General features: G+C 40.1%; 1 protein-coding gene across 9 annotated transcripts in view; it reads left to right on the top strand.

Moving 5' to 3' along the window:
* The window catches only part of lama2 (laminin, alpha 2), a 205,925-nt gene that overhangs the window by 85,154 nt on the left and 101,792 nt on the right, over nucleotides 1–18,979 (top strand). For all 9 annotated transcript variants that reach the window (XM_035995247.1, XM_035995246.1, XM_031321901.2 and 6 more), the window contains exons 15-18: nucleotides 9,545–9,649; nucleotides 14,617–14,828; nucleotides 15,513–15,624; nucleotides 16,790–16,903. In XM_035995247.1, the coding sequence (XP_035851140.1) occupies nucleotides 9,545–9,649; nucleotides 14,617–14,828; nucleotides 15,513–15,624; nucleotides 16,790–16,903 (543 nt within the window). The remainder of the gene's footprint in view (nucleotides 1–9,544; nucleotides 9,650–14,616; nucleotides 14,829–15,512; nucleotides 15,625–16,789; nucleotides 16,904–18,979) is intronic.

The following is an 18,979-nucleotide window of genomic DNA, read 5'->3' as shown; positions in this document are numbered from 1 at the left end:
CTCAATGCTTGCGTTCATGTGTAGAGCCCCTGGCGATACTTCGAGCAAAGTTTCATGTTGTGTCGAGCCTTCTTAGTGTTTTAAAAATAGCTATCTTGAGGCTAGCATAAAAGTGCCCCTAGGACTCCCATTCAAAAGGCCATTTGACCGAAAAACGAGAATACGGTAAATCTTAAAAGTGACGCTTCCGTCCTAAATATGCTTTTAAACGAAAGTTTGACTCAGGTACATTCACAAAAAGACCCTAGGTTGCATTTTGGCGAGAGTTACGCTTTAAGTTTCCTTAGGGATTAATGTGTCATTACTTAGAATTCCTCATGGGGGCGACAGAAACTACGCACTATAGCTTGAACTTTTTGGGGAATTTGTGAGCGGTAAGCATGTTAGAAGTAAAGAAACATCAGCTATCAGCGACTTTGTCAGCCTTCAAAAGCATTCAAATCCTAACCTCCTTGTATCCATGTTGTACCTAGATTTACTAACAGATTCACAGTCAGATAAAAGGCCCCAAAACAAGGAATGCTCATCATTTGGAGAAAAAGAGTGACAGAGATGGAGAGAGTGAGTACTAGGAGGTTGAAGTAGGGAGATAAAGGGATGATGGACGAACATGGAAAGAGGAGACGCATCCTTTGCCGACAGCTGATGAAAGAATACTGAGAATATGTTGAAACTTGACAGACACACAAACACACAGCTCAGCTTGTGTTACATTTCATCCTAACTCTAACTCTGCCTCTACTTTTCCCAACTTTCTCGAACCATTTATTTTTTATTTTTCTTGCCTTCCTTGTCTTTTATATTGTCCTGTGAAGAAGTAATACAAAATAATAATCATTTAAGGGGAAAACTTGCTACAGGTGCAAACCTGAGGCAGAAAAGTGTTTAGAAAAATTGTCTGGTTTCACCTTGGTTATAGAGGTTGACACCTCAAAGTTGTGATGAATGAAAAGTGTTTCTGTGAAAATACTTATGTGAAACACAATTCTCCCTTTTCTACAAATACAGCAAGCAGCTGAGCAGTGTGTGTGGAAGAGTTTGTGTATAGTGCCACTCCTAATCGGGTCTTGATTGCAGGGATGGATTCCCCCTCCCATTTCCTCACTTTCTTCTCTCCCTCCCTCTTCTATAAAAAAGTGCCTTTTAAATCAATCACATTGGATTTGTTATAAATGACTTGGTGTCGCACACATTTGTTTTCCTGAAAAGTTTGCACAAAGCTCCACAAAGCAATCATGGCTCAGAAAAGAAAATCATTACACCTGGTTTTCATTTCTAGTGATAGAACATAAGTAAATGGTCAGTACAATCCTGATTTACTGATGTTTTCATTACAAAAACATAATTCATATTAAACAAAATAGAGTGAGAGTCCTGAAATTAAGACTATATTTCCTATCAACATTGTTACTTCATGTTGCTTTTTCTGTAGACCATGAAATTGCATGAAAGTTGTTAACAGCTCTTGATAACTGGCGAAACGTGTGAAGTAATCTATTAATAGAAAAGTGTAGATGAGTCCAGTTTTGTGCCATAAAGCTTCCATTATGCTGGGAAGCAATCAATTTAATTTCCTGACATATCCAACCTGTCCCACGGCACTGTGTGAAGGCTGATGGGGTTTACAATCAAAGAATTAGCATGATGTTGATGCTACGATGGCATGTGTGAGTCTGATCCCGGCCTCAGAGGTGGATCTGCACCGACCGTATTAAATATAGGGTGTCATTTTGCCATTGTTTGTTACTTCAAGTCTGATACACAGCCAAATGCTGGAGTTGACTTTCAAGGAGTGGGAGTGCAGAACAATAATTGATCGGCTCTATAGAGGCTGGAAGCAAATGAGTGAGCTGCTCTTAGTCATCTTCCTGGATGAGATGTGCATACAGAGTTACAGTCCAGCTAACCTTCTCTCCTCTGCCTCCCTTATTACCATGTCATAATCCTGCACACATCCACCTCGAAATTCGACAATGTTGCTTTCTTCTTCTGTTTTTCAAGTGGCACAGATATGTTTCTGTGCTGTTTCTGCTGCCTGACTGCAGGAAAAAAGAATGCAGACTGAAACCTTAACCAAAGTTGTTTTACCAAATCTTAATCAAATCATCTTGACCCAAACCTTACCATAAGTACCTTAGGGAAAATTAATGCATGTGCACAACTGTATGTATGCAGCCATGCACATGTATGTGTATGCACAAGTGTCTAATCAAGAATATCATCAACCCTTCACCCCTTGCCACCACTATCCCCATAAGGCAGCAAAGTGAAAATACCTCATTAAGTGACAGCCTGTAACCCTAAACCTTCATCTCAGGGCAAACCCCATGCAGAGCACCTCAAACGACCAGCTGACAACCGATCCGCCTCATTTCTATCTGCCAGCAGCCACTCAGGGTTCAAACCCCCTGACTGGCCCCCAACCGAACGCAAACAACAAAAGCAAGTAGCCCTACAGCATGGAAGCAGGACCATCCAACAGCTGCTTCTCTCAGTCTGGGGAAACTGTAGAGAAATACCAATTCAACGTACATCCAGCCACCCAAAAACCACCAAGAAAGGAAAGAAGTGTCACTCCAGAGCATGTATGCACTGTGGTTGCAGACTGATCTCAAGAAGTGGCATATGTATGACACACCAATTTTAATGCCATTTTGGCGTGTTATCAAGACACATAATCGCTTTTTAGCGTGTTTATCAATGCCATTTGGCCTCCATTGACTTACATTACCTTGCGATTCCGTGTCAATTTACGCCGTAGCGAGTAGTATGAAAGCTGAAAATCCATGTAGGGAGGTTGGTTGGGGTGGCGGATGGATCAAACAACACAGGACTTTCACACAAGAGACCAGGGATCGTGTCCCGCGTCACGTTTCCTAAACCCAACTGTCGCTTTCTTCTTTTCCTAAACCCAACCCTGCCGTTGTTGTCCCGCGTCCCGTTATTGTTTTCCTAAACCCAACCCCGATATTGTTTTCCTAAACCCAACCCCGATATTGTTTTCCTAAACCCAACTTCGCTGTGATGCTAATTCCTCGGGCCGTCTTTCCTGCTCCATCTCTGTGTTGCTCTTACACTGTTGCCCCTGGCAACCGATCCCAAAATGGTGGGCGGGCTCAGACACCTCCCAAATCGTCACGTGACAGCAAGCTACCATGATGTATGTCCTCATTGTTAATACGGCGTAGACATACACGCGGATAGATCAAAATGCAACGTGCTGTATACGGCAGACATACACGCGGTGTAGACATACAAGCAGATAGCTCAAAATGCGTACAGATAACACGCCACTTGGCTTTAGAAAGTGCCGTGTATGTTTACGCAAAGTCATGATGTCACACTGGTGGTTGGCATTCGTGCTCAAACCGACTTGGTTTAAAGTAATCAGGGCCTAGTTTCCCAAAAACAGCATACGGCTATGATTGTATAATCTGTTGTACACTACAGACCTTCTGAAGCTTTAGAGGAATTTCTCAGAAGCATTATAATTGTATACACTTAAAAGGGATCGTAGATGAACGAGTGCCTCCTACCCACTTGTAGGAGGCATTAAACATCTTCAGAAGCTCAAGAACCTGCAGGAGGAATCCACAAACGTTTTATTTAAACATGTTTTAAGTTTTTATTCTTTTTGTTCGTTGAACACTGATGTTCGTTAAGTGACGTTTGAAGTAAAATGAGTGAAAATGTTCAGATCGGGAAATTGTGCCCAGAACTATCACTGTAAGATCTTGCAACTAAGATGGGTAAACGCACTTAAACTCACACACCCACTATGCTGGGCACATTTAAATGATCTTGTTGGTAGACCAATGCTATCTCCAAGTCATTTCCAAGAGCAATCCTGGATGCCATGGGTAGCAAATAACCCCATGATCACCGTTTTGTCCCTTTAAACCAGGAGAAAGTCTGAATGCACAATTTGCCTCAAGGGTACTGCATCCATCTCCCACTAACAGGCATGAGGCATCACAACCCAAAAAAATATCCAGCACAGAAACTGTCTGCGTGCATGCATGTGTGTGTGTATAACCGGTAGATAAATAGAGTGAAAACTCCCAATACCAATTGCACACAACAAAAGGCCACCTAGGTAGGTATGTGTGTTTATATTTATATTTTCTTATATTTCTCTATAAGTGTCTGTATGTATGTGTGTGTGTGTGTGTGTGTGTGTGTGTGTGTGTGTGTTAGTGTGTGTCATTTTAGCATACAGCGGAGTTTGTTTTCTGAAGCTTTTGTGACAATCTGGTTTTCATTTCCTGAAGGATGATTTCCTTTGTCCCCCTCTTCCTCTGCCCAATCTCCTGAAGAGAGCGTCGGTTGCTTTTGTACTCCAAGATTTGACAGCAAACAGGTGTAAGAATGCAGATTGCCAAACATTTCTCTGAAGAAACTAGCATGTGGTCGTCACAAAAGACAGTTGCATACTAATAGCTTTCAATTTAAGTAATGCCATGACTCCCTACAATCACAAATTTGTTTCATCTAGTCACTGTATTTCAATCAAAACAATAACAAAAGATGCAGTTTAGTGACATCGTCCAGTAGCATGGCATTAGGGGAGTTGCTGTTTTCACCACAATTGCAATCATTGCACTCAGCTTTTTCCGGTTAGAATTCCTTCAGTGGTTCAGGAGGTTTTTACCGGGAGCCCAATTAGCCGCAGATATCTCCTCCTAACCAAAAGTAAACCAGACCAGGGGTCTCATTTATAAAACTGTGCGTAGGATCCTTACTAAAAGTGTATGTATGCCCAAAAGCCCCAAAAAAATTCAGATTTATAAAACCGTGCATACGCACATCTGTAAGCAATGTTCCCTTTATAAATCACCAATCACGAATATTAATCTTCATAACGTGGATGATATGGAGTGAAGAAATGTGTGTGAGGCATCATTACTTGAAAATATTACGAGTAATCGTTATTCCCACATTTACTTTCTGCAGTCTGACTTCAGTTCACCACCTCACCATCTGCGTCGCCAATACCAATTGTCTCCAAAATGTGCGTACGCATGGGTCAGAGTTTGCATGGAGGACTGCACATTCTCCCGTCAAGTTTGTTTTTTTATAAATCACAACCTTTGCGTGAGTTTTGTGCATACGCCACATTTATAAATGAGACCCCAGGTGATTAAAACCTGTAAAAACACTGAAAAAAGCAGTTTCACGTTAAAAATCTGTGTTTCTCCGACGCTTTTTGGCAAACAAAGAACGTCCCGGATTGGCTGCAGCTAATGTTGCTCAGTTTGTTTCCCTGATAACTTAAGATCCAGACGTCTGATGACTAAAATCCTTCATCCGTTCAAAATGTATAGTTAATAACGACCATCAACAAAGTGTATTTTAAAAATGTGGCTTAAAACTAGATAAAAAGTCAATTTATGTCAGCTTATGGCAGACATCCACAACACCGACGCATGCGCAAAGGAGGCGTTATTATGGATCCCACACAACTTCTAGGCAGGTCCCGCCCTATGAAGCAGCCCGATTGGTTGGGGTTAGGCATTCACCTTGAGTAGTTAAGGTTAGGATAGCCGATTGGTCAGGGGATAGGACCTGAACAAATCGGGTTCCGTTACCTTGCGTAAGCATGGATGCCTGGCCAATAGTAGCGTGTGAATGCTATTGAAGGGCGGGTCTTGCCTAGAAGTTGCGTGAGTTCCATAATAATGTGCAAAGGAGATATTATGCCATTGACAAGCGACCATATGTAACAGACCGTTACCTTGATTAAAATTACTTTATTTATTTCTCTGCATTTGAACATTGTTAGAAACATTTGGGATAATGTTAAGTACCCTCAGACTCAACAAAGTAGATAACAGGTCTAGTCGTTTTTCAACATTTTAATGCAGGTAAATGACATATTACACCTCTACAATATGTTAGTCCTGTGGGAGAGCTAAGGATAAAAAGGACTGTTACTGAGATTTCCAGAGTGTCAGTAAAGGTGTCGTCAGCTTGGTCTCTGTGAAGCCGGTCAGTAATTTCAGCAACCTATAACAGTGTGTGAGGTAGCGTACTTGTGATTGGCAGAGAGTTAGAGGGAATGCTTGGTTTGTAAGTCTCTTGTTATCTTTTCTAATAGCTGTTTTAACATATGTTAAAGTGTATGTATCCCCCCCCCCCCAAAAAAAAAAAACTTATATTATAATATAGAATATATTTTCACACATTTTTCTATAAAAATTATGTTCTCCGCAGAAAGTCAAACTGTAGCAGAAATGTGACCTTTTTAATATAACAACAGTATTAAAGTCAGGTCGGACTAACACTTGTAGTTCATTAAAATGCTCTGACGTGGTTATTTAAAGTTTTGGAAAAGTCATGTTACATCAGGGCTCTGGTGAGAACCCTGGAGGAGGACTGAGGTCGATAATGACTCATTTTCACACCTCTTCTCGCTCTCTCTTCTCTCTTCTTTCCTCTCTTATTTTATCCGTGTTTTGGCTGTCTCTCTCTTACTACATATTTGTTTCTCTCTCCTCTTTTCGGTTCGCCTCCTCCCTCCTTTTAAATTCTCTTATTTCCAGTCTCTGAGTTTCTCTTCCTCTCTACTTCTCTTTTTACTCTAACTGATAAACAGTATGAAAGAGAATCCTAACAGGTATGTCACTGAAATGTTCATCAGTATTTTAGGTCTTTAGGTTTTTCTTCAGTAAATATCCCTGTTGTGACATGGCCATGACAAAATGTTGACTTTAATGAAGATTGTGTCAACTTGATTAGGGTTTTAACAGAGAGGATTATGTCTCGGTCCTTTCGTTCTGGCCACTGATGGAGGAAATAACTGGCTTATGAAGCTCACACTGATGTCTATTAGAGCTGTGTGGCTGAGTGTTTATTGTTCCTTCGTTTCTACTACCCATAATTACCCTCTCTTCTCCCATAATTTTCCTCTCTGTGCTATTCTTTTGGTCTTTCCTGTCGTTCTTTTATTTCCTATCCCCCAAGGTGGAGATGGGTCATCATGTTGCCATGACAAAAGCTTTGATTATTGTCGAGGTTGAGTGGTTGTCGTCAGAGAAATTAGTTTTCTGAGACAGAAATGTCAATAATTTCAAAGGAGGTAAATTGCTCTGGTGTGCAAAGTGGATAGAGAATCATCCACAGAGATGTACAAGTTCCATCAGTTAATAGTGTCCTGACAATACACAGGAGAAGCTTTCTCTTCTGCCACTGAGTGGTTGCTGAACACAATCAGGAAAATCAGCTTTTTATGCAACACCTCTTAAGCACTTACAGACTTAAACCACCCCTACCGAATGGGAAAGACAAACCTATTTTCAGCTTTGAAATTCTTTCTTGTAATTTATATCTATTTTAGCTTAATTCTTGTGAAATCCAGGGTAGATTTACCTCAGACACACTGACTGCTTTGTACCACTGTAATGTACTTCCAAGTTAAATAATATTTAGAGAGGTTTTTTAAAGCTTTAAATGCAAACAAGGATACAGCAATTTAATCAACTTTTTAGTACAGGACTTCTTTGCACAAGTGGATGAATTCAAGGTCCCATATTGTGAAAAGTGAGTTGTCTTTTTTTGATTATAAAGCACGTCCAGGTGCTAAATTGATTGATTGGTATATAAATACTGTGAAGGTATCACCACAGAGAAAGCTCGTATTCAGAAAGGGTGCCTTTAAACGGGCAGATATTTTTCTGTGTACGAGATAAGTGCGAATGAGTCCATACTGGAGTGCAGATGAGCTAATGGCGAAGGAGGTCGAGCAGCACAAGTGTCTGATATGTGTAGGCTGTGTAGTGTGGGTTTAAACTATGATTTTACTGTCTTCTGGAGTCCAAATCAGCAAATGGGGTTAGATGGAGAATAAGTATTAGTCAATAAAACGTCCACCCAACTACACCTCCATTCCCGCAATAATGTGTATGTGTATGTGTGTATTTTCAGTCAGCTGTGAAATGGGCGATTCCTCCTCCCGGTTTAAGAACCGAGGGTAATGATGTCGAATGGGAGAGGTTTATAGAGGCATTAAGCCCACCTCTTACTCCCTCTCTATCTCTCTCTCTGTCTTTCTGTCTCGGGCTCTATTTCTTCGTCCCTCTCCCCCTCTTCCTCAATGTCCCCCTCTCTCTTTTTTTATGGTGGCATTATTATCTCGCTCTCCCACCCATTAATGTTCAGGTTGGAGCAGAATAATAAATTTCAGGATCATGCCAACGCAGCGTTTCTCCACCTAAAGCTCATTCTGTGGACTCAACAGAAACACTGCACCGGAACACACAAGGCAACAAAGATTGTGGCATATTGTTCTCCTTACTTTTTAAAAATATTTTTAAATGTCTTTTTTAGGGAAACACTATCATTAGTAGAAGCAGCAGATGTTGTGTTGCTGTTGAAGTAGTGTAACCGTGTGAAACGATTGTCAGGAAGGTGTATAGCGTCACCCATGTGTGCACAAGACAAACAAAACGGGGACCCACTTATAGAAAAACGGCCCAATAGCGTTGAAACCTCCACAGGATGCCTTTTTAAAGTAAAACCGTTTATAAATCTTTATTTTTCCATAGCCATCTAAAACGTGCGGTATACTAGCCGCAGCCGACCTGTCGAGCGCCAGTGTGGCGTCATGGGAGCGCCGTAACTGTTTATACTCCCGTGTGGTGGTCGCGACACTAGTTGCAGTCTTCTCCTGAACAAAGGTGGCACTAATGAGGAAAGGCTACCGACTTTGCTATTTCTACGGACTAGAAGAAGAAGAAAAAGGTAAACAGTGGCAGAACTGGCAGCAGCATTGTCATCAATGCTTTGATTTTATTCAATGACCTACTTCGTCAGATCAAGCCTTTCATTCACCATAAAAGAACTCATCTTAACCCAGTAAGTTTACAAGAGAGACTTGCAGTCACGCTGAGAGTCCTGGCATCCGGTTACCCTCGAGCTCGTTCAGGCTTCCTGTTTCCGCTTTGTCGCGCCACTAAAAAAAATAGAGTGGTGCACGCCCTCTGGACGTGCACTCAGAATCCTGGCGCGCCAGAGAGATCTACGTCATTTTGACGCCACATTGCTGCGCGTAAGCTCGGATGCGGCGACTGTAAAACGGCCTTTAGCCACTACCTCTATCCAGGGTTTCCTTTGGTTACACTTGCCTTCTTAATCTTCATGTGCCCCCTGTTGGTACGCAGTGTAGCAAATATTGAAGCACTCTCCTTTTTAAAGTCAGACTGTGTAACTTTTGAAAGAAGAAATAACACAAACATCCTTTTGAAAAGCCAAATTAATCAGCAATAAAACACACCCTTGCTTAGTTCAATACACATGACCAGTAGCTTATGGAGACTAGTGATAGCTAATGTTAGCAAACTTTAGAGAGAGATTGCTGTGTAACTACGTTTACACTACCATTTACCATCTTGTAATAGTCACTTGTGGCATCCTAATCACATCAATAATTTGCCCTAATTCTACTGTTATTTAATGTTAATGTTATGTTATTTTTGCAAATAACATGTTTATGTTTTTTTTTGCAAAAAACATAAGCATTTGAATCTCTTTCTCTGTCTGTCTTCAGCTTTCAGCCTATGGAGGGAGTGTGGTCTACACTGTGTCTTATACTACAGACCAACAAGAACAAATGGCCATTCGAGTCACCTCACAACCTGACATAATCATAGAGGTAAGTTTTCAAATGCGCATACAGACAATGATGTCATAAAGCATTGGCATATATATATATATATATATATGTATATGTATATATATGAAGAGCTGGTATATATCTGCCTTTATCTATGTGCTGCTGTACGGTGTGTGTGTGTGTGTGTGTGTGTGTGTGTGTGTGTGTGTTTGTGTGTGTATGTGTGGTAGCTTTTGCTTTTTACAGTTGTGCTTTATTAAGCCCCTGAGATTTCTTAGAAACCGGCGACAGTGTAGAGCTCTGTAATTAGCTCCAGTTCTCTAGGCTGCACCTCGGTCCAGGGCATTGACCAGGATTGCTCCTAACATTTAACACATTCATGGTTTTTGTTGTGGAAGGAAACGGTCAGAACCAGAGAAAACCCACATGGACACAATTGTGAGTCTGTGTGTATGTTTATGTACAGTATTTGTGTCTGCAGCATATTCATCTTTTCCTACAAGCCATTGACTTTTGCACCAGTGAAGACCACTAAATAAAGCAGCAAATAAAAGCTGTTAAAAACAGAGACACACACACACACACACACACACACACGCTCACACACACACACACACACACACACACACACACACACACACAGCTACAGCTGGCAGAGGAATGCTGAACTTAGCAATAAAAATGCAGATAGAGAGTCTCTCCCTCGTCTCTATGTCTTTTTTATAATGAGCAGGTTGTGATATGATGTATGGCAGCAATAAGCAAAGCAGCAACGCTATTAGTTAACTATTTAAATCTCCTAAATCACTAAACAACATTGTGTGTGTGTGTGTGTGTGTGTGTGTGTGTGTGTGTGTGTGTGTGTGAAGGCACAAATACAAACAGGCACATAAGCAGGTTGGTGTATGTGTTTTTCTATGTTCACTTAGTTTCTATTAGTTCATTTAGCCTGAGCTGCAGAAATGATCCAGTTTCACACACACAACTTTCTCCCAATCAATCAATCAAACTTTATTTATATAGCACTTTACAGCAACCAGCAGGTATCCAAAGTGCTTAACATCGAAACCAAGAATAAAAACACATATCATACAATATAAAGAAAGAACATGTAAAATCAGAAATAGTTACAGAGAAACAGAAGAATGAAATCGTCACACCACTGCTACGTATTAAAAGCCTGACTAAACAGATGCGTTTTAAGTTTGGACCTAAAAAGAGCTACATCTGTAATAGTGCGGATATCAGGGGGTAACTTGTTCCAGAGTCTCGGAGCAGCAACTGCAAAAGCCTGGTCACCCCACCGTTTATATCTAGACCTTGGCACTTCTAAAAGTCGCTGGTTTGAAGACCGCAATGACCGGTTGTGCTCCCGCAAAGTTAAAATTTCAGACAAATACTCCGGGGCCAGACCATTTAAGGCCTTGAAAGCAAACAATAAAATCTTAAAATCGATTCTAAAACGCACAGGGAGCCAATGAAGGGTGTAGAGAACAGGAGTGATATGTGCACGTCTAGATGTGTTTGTTAAAAAGCGAGCAGCTGCATTTTGCACAAGTTGAAGACGTGCGATGGAGGTCTGATTCAGACCAACGTAAAGAGCATTACAATAATCCAACCTAGAACTAATAAAGGCATGAATTGCCTTTTCTAGATCGTGCCTGTTGAGGAAAGGCTTAACTTTAGCCAGGAGACGAAGCTGGAAAAAGCTCATTCTAACAACATCACTGATCTGCTTGTCAAATTTCATGCTGCAATCAAAAGTAACCCCCAAATTTTTGACAGCTGACCTAGTGTAGGATGCTAGAGCTCCCAAACTCAAAGCTGGACCATTTTGCGTGCCTGAAGTACTGAAAATAATACACTCCGTTTTATCTTCATTCAAATTAAGAAAGTTTTCTGAAAGCCACAGCTTAATATCAGTGATGCAACTAAGCAGGGAATTTAGTGCGACACTGTCATTTGCTTTAATAGGCAAATAGATTTGCAAATCATCTGCGTAACAATGAAATGACAGTTTATGCTTTCCTATAATATCCCCTAAAGGCAGCATATATAAAGAGAACAGAATGGGGCCAAGAATTGAGCCCTGGGGAACCCCACAAGAGAGAGGAGCAGCTGACGAGAAGAGGTCACCAATCATGATAGAAAAGCTCCTATTAGCCAAATAGGAGCTAAACCATTCAAGTGCCGTGCCTCTGATGCCTACACAATGCTCAAGGCGAGAGAGGAGGACTGCATGGTCCACAGTGTCAAAAGCCACTGTGAGGTCCAAGAGCACTAAAACAGTAGGATTCCCGGCATCTACAGACAAGGCAATGTCATTATGTACTCTCAACAGTGCAGACTCAGTACTGTGGCGTGATCTGAAACCAGATTGAAATTTTTCAAACACAGAGTTCTGCTGTAGAAAGGCTTGTAACTGTATGAAAACAACTTTTTCCAGTGTTAAGAAGAGGAAGTTTTAATTAAAATTGTTTGGAGAAAAAAAATGAATAAATGCTTTCTGTAATAAGCTGCAATAATATGTAAATTTACTTCTCAGGTTTCCGGTAGATATAGATCAAATATAGACACAAATGCAAATAAAATGTATTAAGACTTTAAATGTAATGCCTTTCATTTAGAGCTGGGCGATATGGAAAAAATCAAATATCTCGATATTTTTTACCAAATACATCAATGTCCATATTGCAGCGATATTGTAGTGTTGACTATTGGTGCTTTAACAAAATATTAACACAATGAGAGTTTTGATAAATAATCACCAATAATGTGGATATGATGACTAAATGAGTAAAGGCAAATAATAAAACAGCTCTAACAGTCTGGTATGGTAAACTTTACTATAATGCAGCCCTTAAAACCAGGAAAAGACAAAACTTGTGTCATATCACGATATTATGATATCCAAAATCTAAGACGATATCGAGCCTCATATATTGATGTCGATATAATATCGATATATTGTCAAGCTCTACTTTCATTTAGTGAACGTGCCATAAAAATGCACACACTTTCTTCCCGCAAAACCAAAGAGCGATAGAATGGGAAGAAGAAAGGGAGGAAGGAAAGATGAAAGAATAAATAGAAAGAAAGGAAGAGTGAAAGGAAAGAATGAAGGAGGAAGATAGGGGAGGAAGAAAGGAACGAAGGGAACAAAGAGAGATGGAAGGTAGGAAGGAAGGAACAAAGAAAAGAAACCGGGAGGAAGGAAAGAAGAGGAAAAGGAAGGGAAGTCAACAGAAAGAAGTGAAAAATCTAAGAAAAAACTGCGAGATGGATAGTCACAGACCAGTAAGCTTGTGTTATTTAAAGACGTGTCAGTCAGATGGACAGACTGGGAGGAGATGGGAGGAGAGGAGGACAAGTGTTGGTCTTGTCAACAAAAAGCCTCTCCAAATGATGACGATAATGAACCACCTACACACTGTCAACCGGCGTTCTCCCTATTCACTGTCTCCCTTTCAGCCTTTGTCTCATTTTGTTTCTTCACCCCCCCCCCTCACTGTTTACTCTGCATATCTGCATCAAGTTGTGATATTGTTTGTTGCGTGAAGCACGGGAAGGAGCCTTGGTTGTAAGTATGTAGGATCTGAATAGACAATAATCTCTCTGTCTTTGTTTGTCTGTATGGCTTTGTTGATTTCAATGTCTTTTTTTCAACCCCGCCCACTTTATCAGCCCTACATCAGCAGAGTTAAAATACCAAGCCTTTCATGACAGCAATAACAACCGCCAATGTACTGCATCTGGGGTTTCTTGTTTTGCTTAAAACAGCATATAAAAACTTGATTTTGATTTGTTTCTAAATTCTATTTTATATTTTGAGTTGTTCTTCCAATAGCACAAGATTCACTGTCAGGTTTTAATCAATGTTTCTTGTGTAAATAAAATGTTCTTTCCCTAATGATTTCCACAAAATGACCAAAACCAACATTACCTTGATCCTACTAACACGTTTTGTCTGTGTTGCCAAAGCTTGATGTACTCTAGCTCAGTGATTCTCAAGGAATGTGTATTAGTCTGCAGCTGAAAATAGTCCCCAACAAATAATGTACTTTTACTCCTTAGTTAGAAAATGTTTGCTGAAATCTACAGTGCCCAGCTGCTGTTGGAATTTACCTAGCCCTTTTAAATAACTACATGAACCACAGTATATATTTGGGATCCATATTTGAAGGAACAAATGGGCTTGGAGCCAGGATCCACAGGTGGACTTATGCCTTGCTGTTGGTTTTGGTCTTTTCAAGGTATTTCTTCCCAATAAGACAATTATATGGAAGTGCGACCCTGATCCTTCTGTTGATTATTGAGGTGTGATATATTGAAGTGAGAGACAATAAAAGATAAAGAGTAAAGGCCTCTCTTTCAAAGACTGAATGAAAACAATTTTCTCTGAGGTCACTTTGTCGTTTTTCTTTTCAATCTGCCTCTTTTCTTTGTCTCTCTCTTTCTTTTCCGTCTTTATCTCGGCATCTCTTGGCCCAGCTACTGCTTTCCGTCTCTTTATCCATCCCTCCATCTCCTTTTTAAATTAGGTTTTATTTAATGGTTTATTGGCATGGTAAGCTCTCTCTCTCGCTCTCTCTCTCTCTCTCTCTCTCTCTCTCTCTCTCTCTCTCTCTCTCTCTCTCTCTCTCTCTCTCTCCCTCCCTCCCTCCCTCCATCAGTAGTTGTCACTCTGCGTTAGCCGCTACATGCCATTGATCTGTTCTCAACAAGAGATAGTCAGATACCAGGCCTGGGCTCAATTCACTTTGCATTCAGTCCATTCAAAATGTCAATAGAAACTGCAGCTCATTACCTAATGACACATCATTCACTCTCCCTCTCTTTTTTTCACCAGATCAGTTGAATATCATAGTCCTTTCTGAAAGCGATGTCATACTGTATTATGTTTTGGTGAACATTCACTGTCTACATTTATGGACTTATAGGTTAACCGCAACAAACAAGGAAAAAATAAAAACACAAATTAAATGTTTTTCCTCTTTCTCTGCCAGGGAGGTGGGATCAAGATTATTGACAAAAGGTTTGGCCAGCCAGTGTACCCGTCCTCGCCAAGCACCAATCGCATTGCTCTCCTTCCAGAGAACTTCCTGGTTTCAGAGACCGCACAGCCGATTAGCCGAAGGGACTTCCTGTCTGTGTTGGCTAATGTGACCCGTGTGATGGTGCGGGCCTCTTATAGCACAGAACCCAGCGCTGTGTACAGGTATGTACACACACACACACACACACACACACACACACTTCAGCTTAACACTTAAACTGTCTGGCATTTTTGGATGATAACATACAGCAGGTCAAGTGTCCAGGACATTGTCGTTATTAGTATTTTTGTATCGTGTTTGGTATCTAGTATTTCGTTTTTACTTTAAAATTCCAACAAATAATCCAATAACTTTAATTTGATATGATGCATATGCTGTTTGTTTGACTGTCAATTGAGTGCCCTCTAAATGATCAGTACTATACAAACTTGAAGCAATTCTACTGTAGTGCGACTTGTGATGGAAATCCATGCAAGTGTAGATATTGTCACATAAGTATGTACTTTTATTGGGAAACACTTAATAATAGCCCTTTGTGGACTTTTTGTGCATAAAAATCCTGCCTGAGAGAATGAACTCAGGTCATAAAGGTTCTAAAGATATTTTAAAGATAATCAGCCAAATAGCCCTGTTTATGTAAGTAAAGGCTGTTTAACTGTAAACCCAGACAGACTACTTATGTGCCTCATGCTTAATATTTGTGTGTGTGTGTGTGTGTGTGTGTGTGTGTGTGTGTCTGTGTGTGTGTGTGTGTGTGTGTGTGTGTGTGTGTGTGTGTGTGTGTGTGTGTGTCTGTGTGTCTGTGTGTCTGTGTGTCTGTGTGTCTGTCTGGTGTATGCATGTAGATTCCACCTATTCTCAATGCAGGTAGCTAACCCCTCTGCCAGAGGAGAGAGGAGAGCAACAGCTGTAGAAAGCTGCTCTTGTCCTCCTGGATATGCTGGAACGTCCTGTGAGGTAAACACAGACACACACCTACTGCAATTTTCAAACTTGCTGTACAATCAATAGAAAACAAAGTCTTGGAAAAAGGTACTGCCTTATAAGTACTATAAAGCCACATGAAAGTGCAACTAAGATATTTTGAATGTCAGCATACAAAGTAAGCACTTTAGTACTTTCTTTTACAGATGACATCAAATAGATTTATTGTAGGGCCTGTAACATCGCATTATGTAGTCACGCATTTTTAATCCAGATTAATCGCATGATTGTCCATAGTTAACTTGTGATTAGTTGCAAATTACTCACACTTTTTTATCTGCTCTAAATGTACTTTAAAGGATACCTTTACGTAGCGGCCCAAGGCCCAAATCACAGAATGTGTGTGCGTTAATTGTCCGTCAAAAGGAATTTCCTTTAACTCGTTACTATTGCATTAATTTTGACAGCCCTAATTGTTTTATATTTTTTTTCCATATTGACCTCAACAATCACAATGGGGTGTGTTTTCAGTAATTCTTGCAAAACATTAATAATTATAAAACCATTAATAATGCAGTGTTATCAGGTTTAACGTGAGCTGTATTATATCTTAAGCAAATTCTCAAGTTCAAGTCTTTGCAAGTTATTTTTCATCCCTTATTGAAAAAGGGAAGGGAACCAATGGCTCCCTGAAAGGAAACTTGTTTTTGTCAATATAAACCTGTTGTACACAAGCAGTGTCAGCGGGATGTATGTGACATTTTTTTTTGCAAATAAGCTACATTTAAACATCCAAAGAACATCAGAATGATTTATAGCAGTATTACATGATTGATGAAAGGATCATCCTGTTTTCTTTTAAAGCCTCTTAAGCAAAACTGAACGTCAAATCAGTGTCTAGTTCCAGAATGCAGCTGACTTTACTTTAGTCTTGACACACAGACACACATACATTACATTTTTAAAACTCAACCAGACAAATGGACATACTAATCACACAAATAATCGCACAAAATTTTACAGTGTAACACAAAGAATAGCACACACATACAGTAAACACATGCTTGATGTGCTAATGAGAGGATCACAGGGTTAATACGCCACACTGAAGCACCTTAAAGATGGTCTGTATTCCTGTCTTTCTAACTACTGTGTGTGTGTGTGTGTGTGTGTGTGTGTGTGTGTGTGTGTGTTTCAGGCATGTATTCCTGGTTTTCGGAGGGTTAACGGGAATCTCTATAACGGCGTGTGTGAAGCTTGTCATTGCCATGGACACGCTACACAATGCCATGACATCACAGGACACTGCCTGGTAAGATTATCAATAAGTTTATTAGAGAACGTGTTTCTTTCTGTCAGAGCATTTGGTTTATTCAGTGCTTAAATCACACTGAAGTGATTTACTCTGCTTTACTCTTCCTTTTGACTTGGTTAGCCAAAGTATTTCTTTTCCAAGGAAAGAGGTACAGCACATGTAAAAGCTTTTATGAAAAGGCTTTATCACTTTTTGATATTTACAAAATGTCAAAAGATCATAGCAAAATGGAAGAAAACAAAAACAACATATATTTTGAGAAATGTACAAAATGTCAGGTTACAGCATTGTATTTTTAGACAAAATATTGCCTGCATTGTGATTGTACTCAACACATTATTCACTGTAATTTCCCTTTTAACTCACAAAGCTGTCAACCTCATTTATCATAATTAAGGTGTAATAGCAAGTAACCTGTCAGTCATGAGTAAGTTAGCTGACATTTTTTATTTATGTTTTTAACAGTCAACTTGTTCACAGCATTGATTTTTTTCTTTAGATGAATAATTGAGAGAGGTTAAATCAATTTGTTGGGAGCCCTTACGTTGCTCACATCTATTGGTGAATTTCTAGCTGAGAGTCCATCCCATAAACTGTAGAAAAAAGTAGTACTGTAAGTGAGCGTACAAACGAGCGCTAACCAGATATTCTGAGGAATAGGGCCGTGTGCACACTTAGAGAAATGTCGAAAAGACGTGGTAAAGATGGTGGAGGCATCGACTCCAAAAGAAAGAAAAACTTCAGTAATTCTGAAGTGGAGGTACTGCTGCAAGAAGTTAGCGAAAAACGAGACATCATATTTAGTAGCGTCAGCAGTGGATACAAAGCAGCAAATAAAACCGATGAATGGAATGCAATTACTCATGCAGTGAATGCTGTATCCGGAGAAGAGCGCAGAACTGATGCACAATTCATACAAAATGGCAATTCAAAGTGCTTTACAAATGAGCAGAAGTGTAAGTGTAGTGTGTATTTATTAAAACAAACGAACATAAAACTATGTGTAAAATAATGAAAATAATTAGTTACAAAATTATAAAGGAAAGAAATATTACATTTTAAATTAGAAGGGACGAAATGGTATAAGTACTTATTTTGCGCAAACATGTCAGCTCTCAATTGTGCGTAAGAGTGCTCTTGAGTGTGCATACATTCTGTTCTTACCTAAGAACAAATCCCCAAAAAGAAAACATTGGTGAATGCCAGAATCTTCGTGAAAACTGCGTAAGTGGGATTTAAGAATAAATTTGTTCTTAAGACCTTTTGGTGAATGAGGCCCAATGTTCTTAGAACTACCATCTAGTGGTCATTAGTGGAACTGCAGGTAGAAACACTTGTGCCCTGGCTTCACACACACACACACACACACCCAAATGCACACAAAATTAATGTGCACAGATACACATTTTAGTATACTGGGAAGACACATACATGCCAACCTGCATGTGCGTTCTGCACACACACTCCCCAGTCTACCCATTGCCTTAGGCTTAAGCTGTCAGTTAGCATCAAACAAAATACACATCCTCACCAGTGTGCATGCACGCACCAGTACTCGCACCAGTACACACACACACACACACACACATAGAGCTGTGGGTTTTGTATTATCATGTTATGTTTCATTATAGATGAGGAGGATGCTGGGATATGTCAGAGGGAGAACACACACTCTAGACAAAGAGAGAAGCAGGCTCAATCTCTCTCTCTGTCTCTCTCTCTCACACACACACACACACACACACACACACACACACACACACACACTTACATGTTCATTCACAGTGACAGGCAGACAGACAGATGGACACATACTCCTTCCCTGAGGACTGTGGTTTCTGGCTACAGTTGAATGACTGAATGATGCCGTGGTCCTATAGGTTCACAGAGTGTGTATGTGTCAGGGTGGGTTTCAGCAGTGAAGAGACATTTGATCTGAAAAGGAAATTATTTTGAAACATAACTGACATACACACACACACACACACACACACACACACACACACACACACACACACACACATACACACACACACACACACACACACACACACACACACACACGTGCATACA

The sequence above is a fragment of the Sander lucioperca genome, chromosome 19, assembly GCF_008315115.2.
Source record: "Sander lucioperca isolate FBNREF2018 chromosome 19, SLUC_FBN_1.2, whole genome shotgun sequence".
NCBI lineage: Eukaryota > Metazoa > Chordata > Actinopteri > Perciformes > Percidae > Sander > Sander lucioperca.
This window is presented reverse-complemented; position numbering and strand designations above follow the sequence as displayed.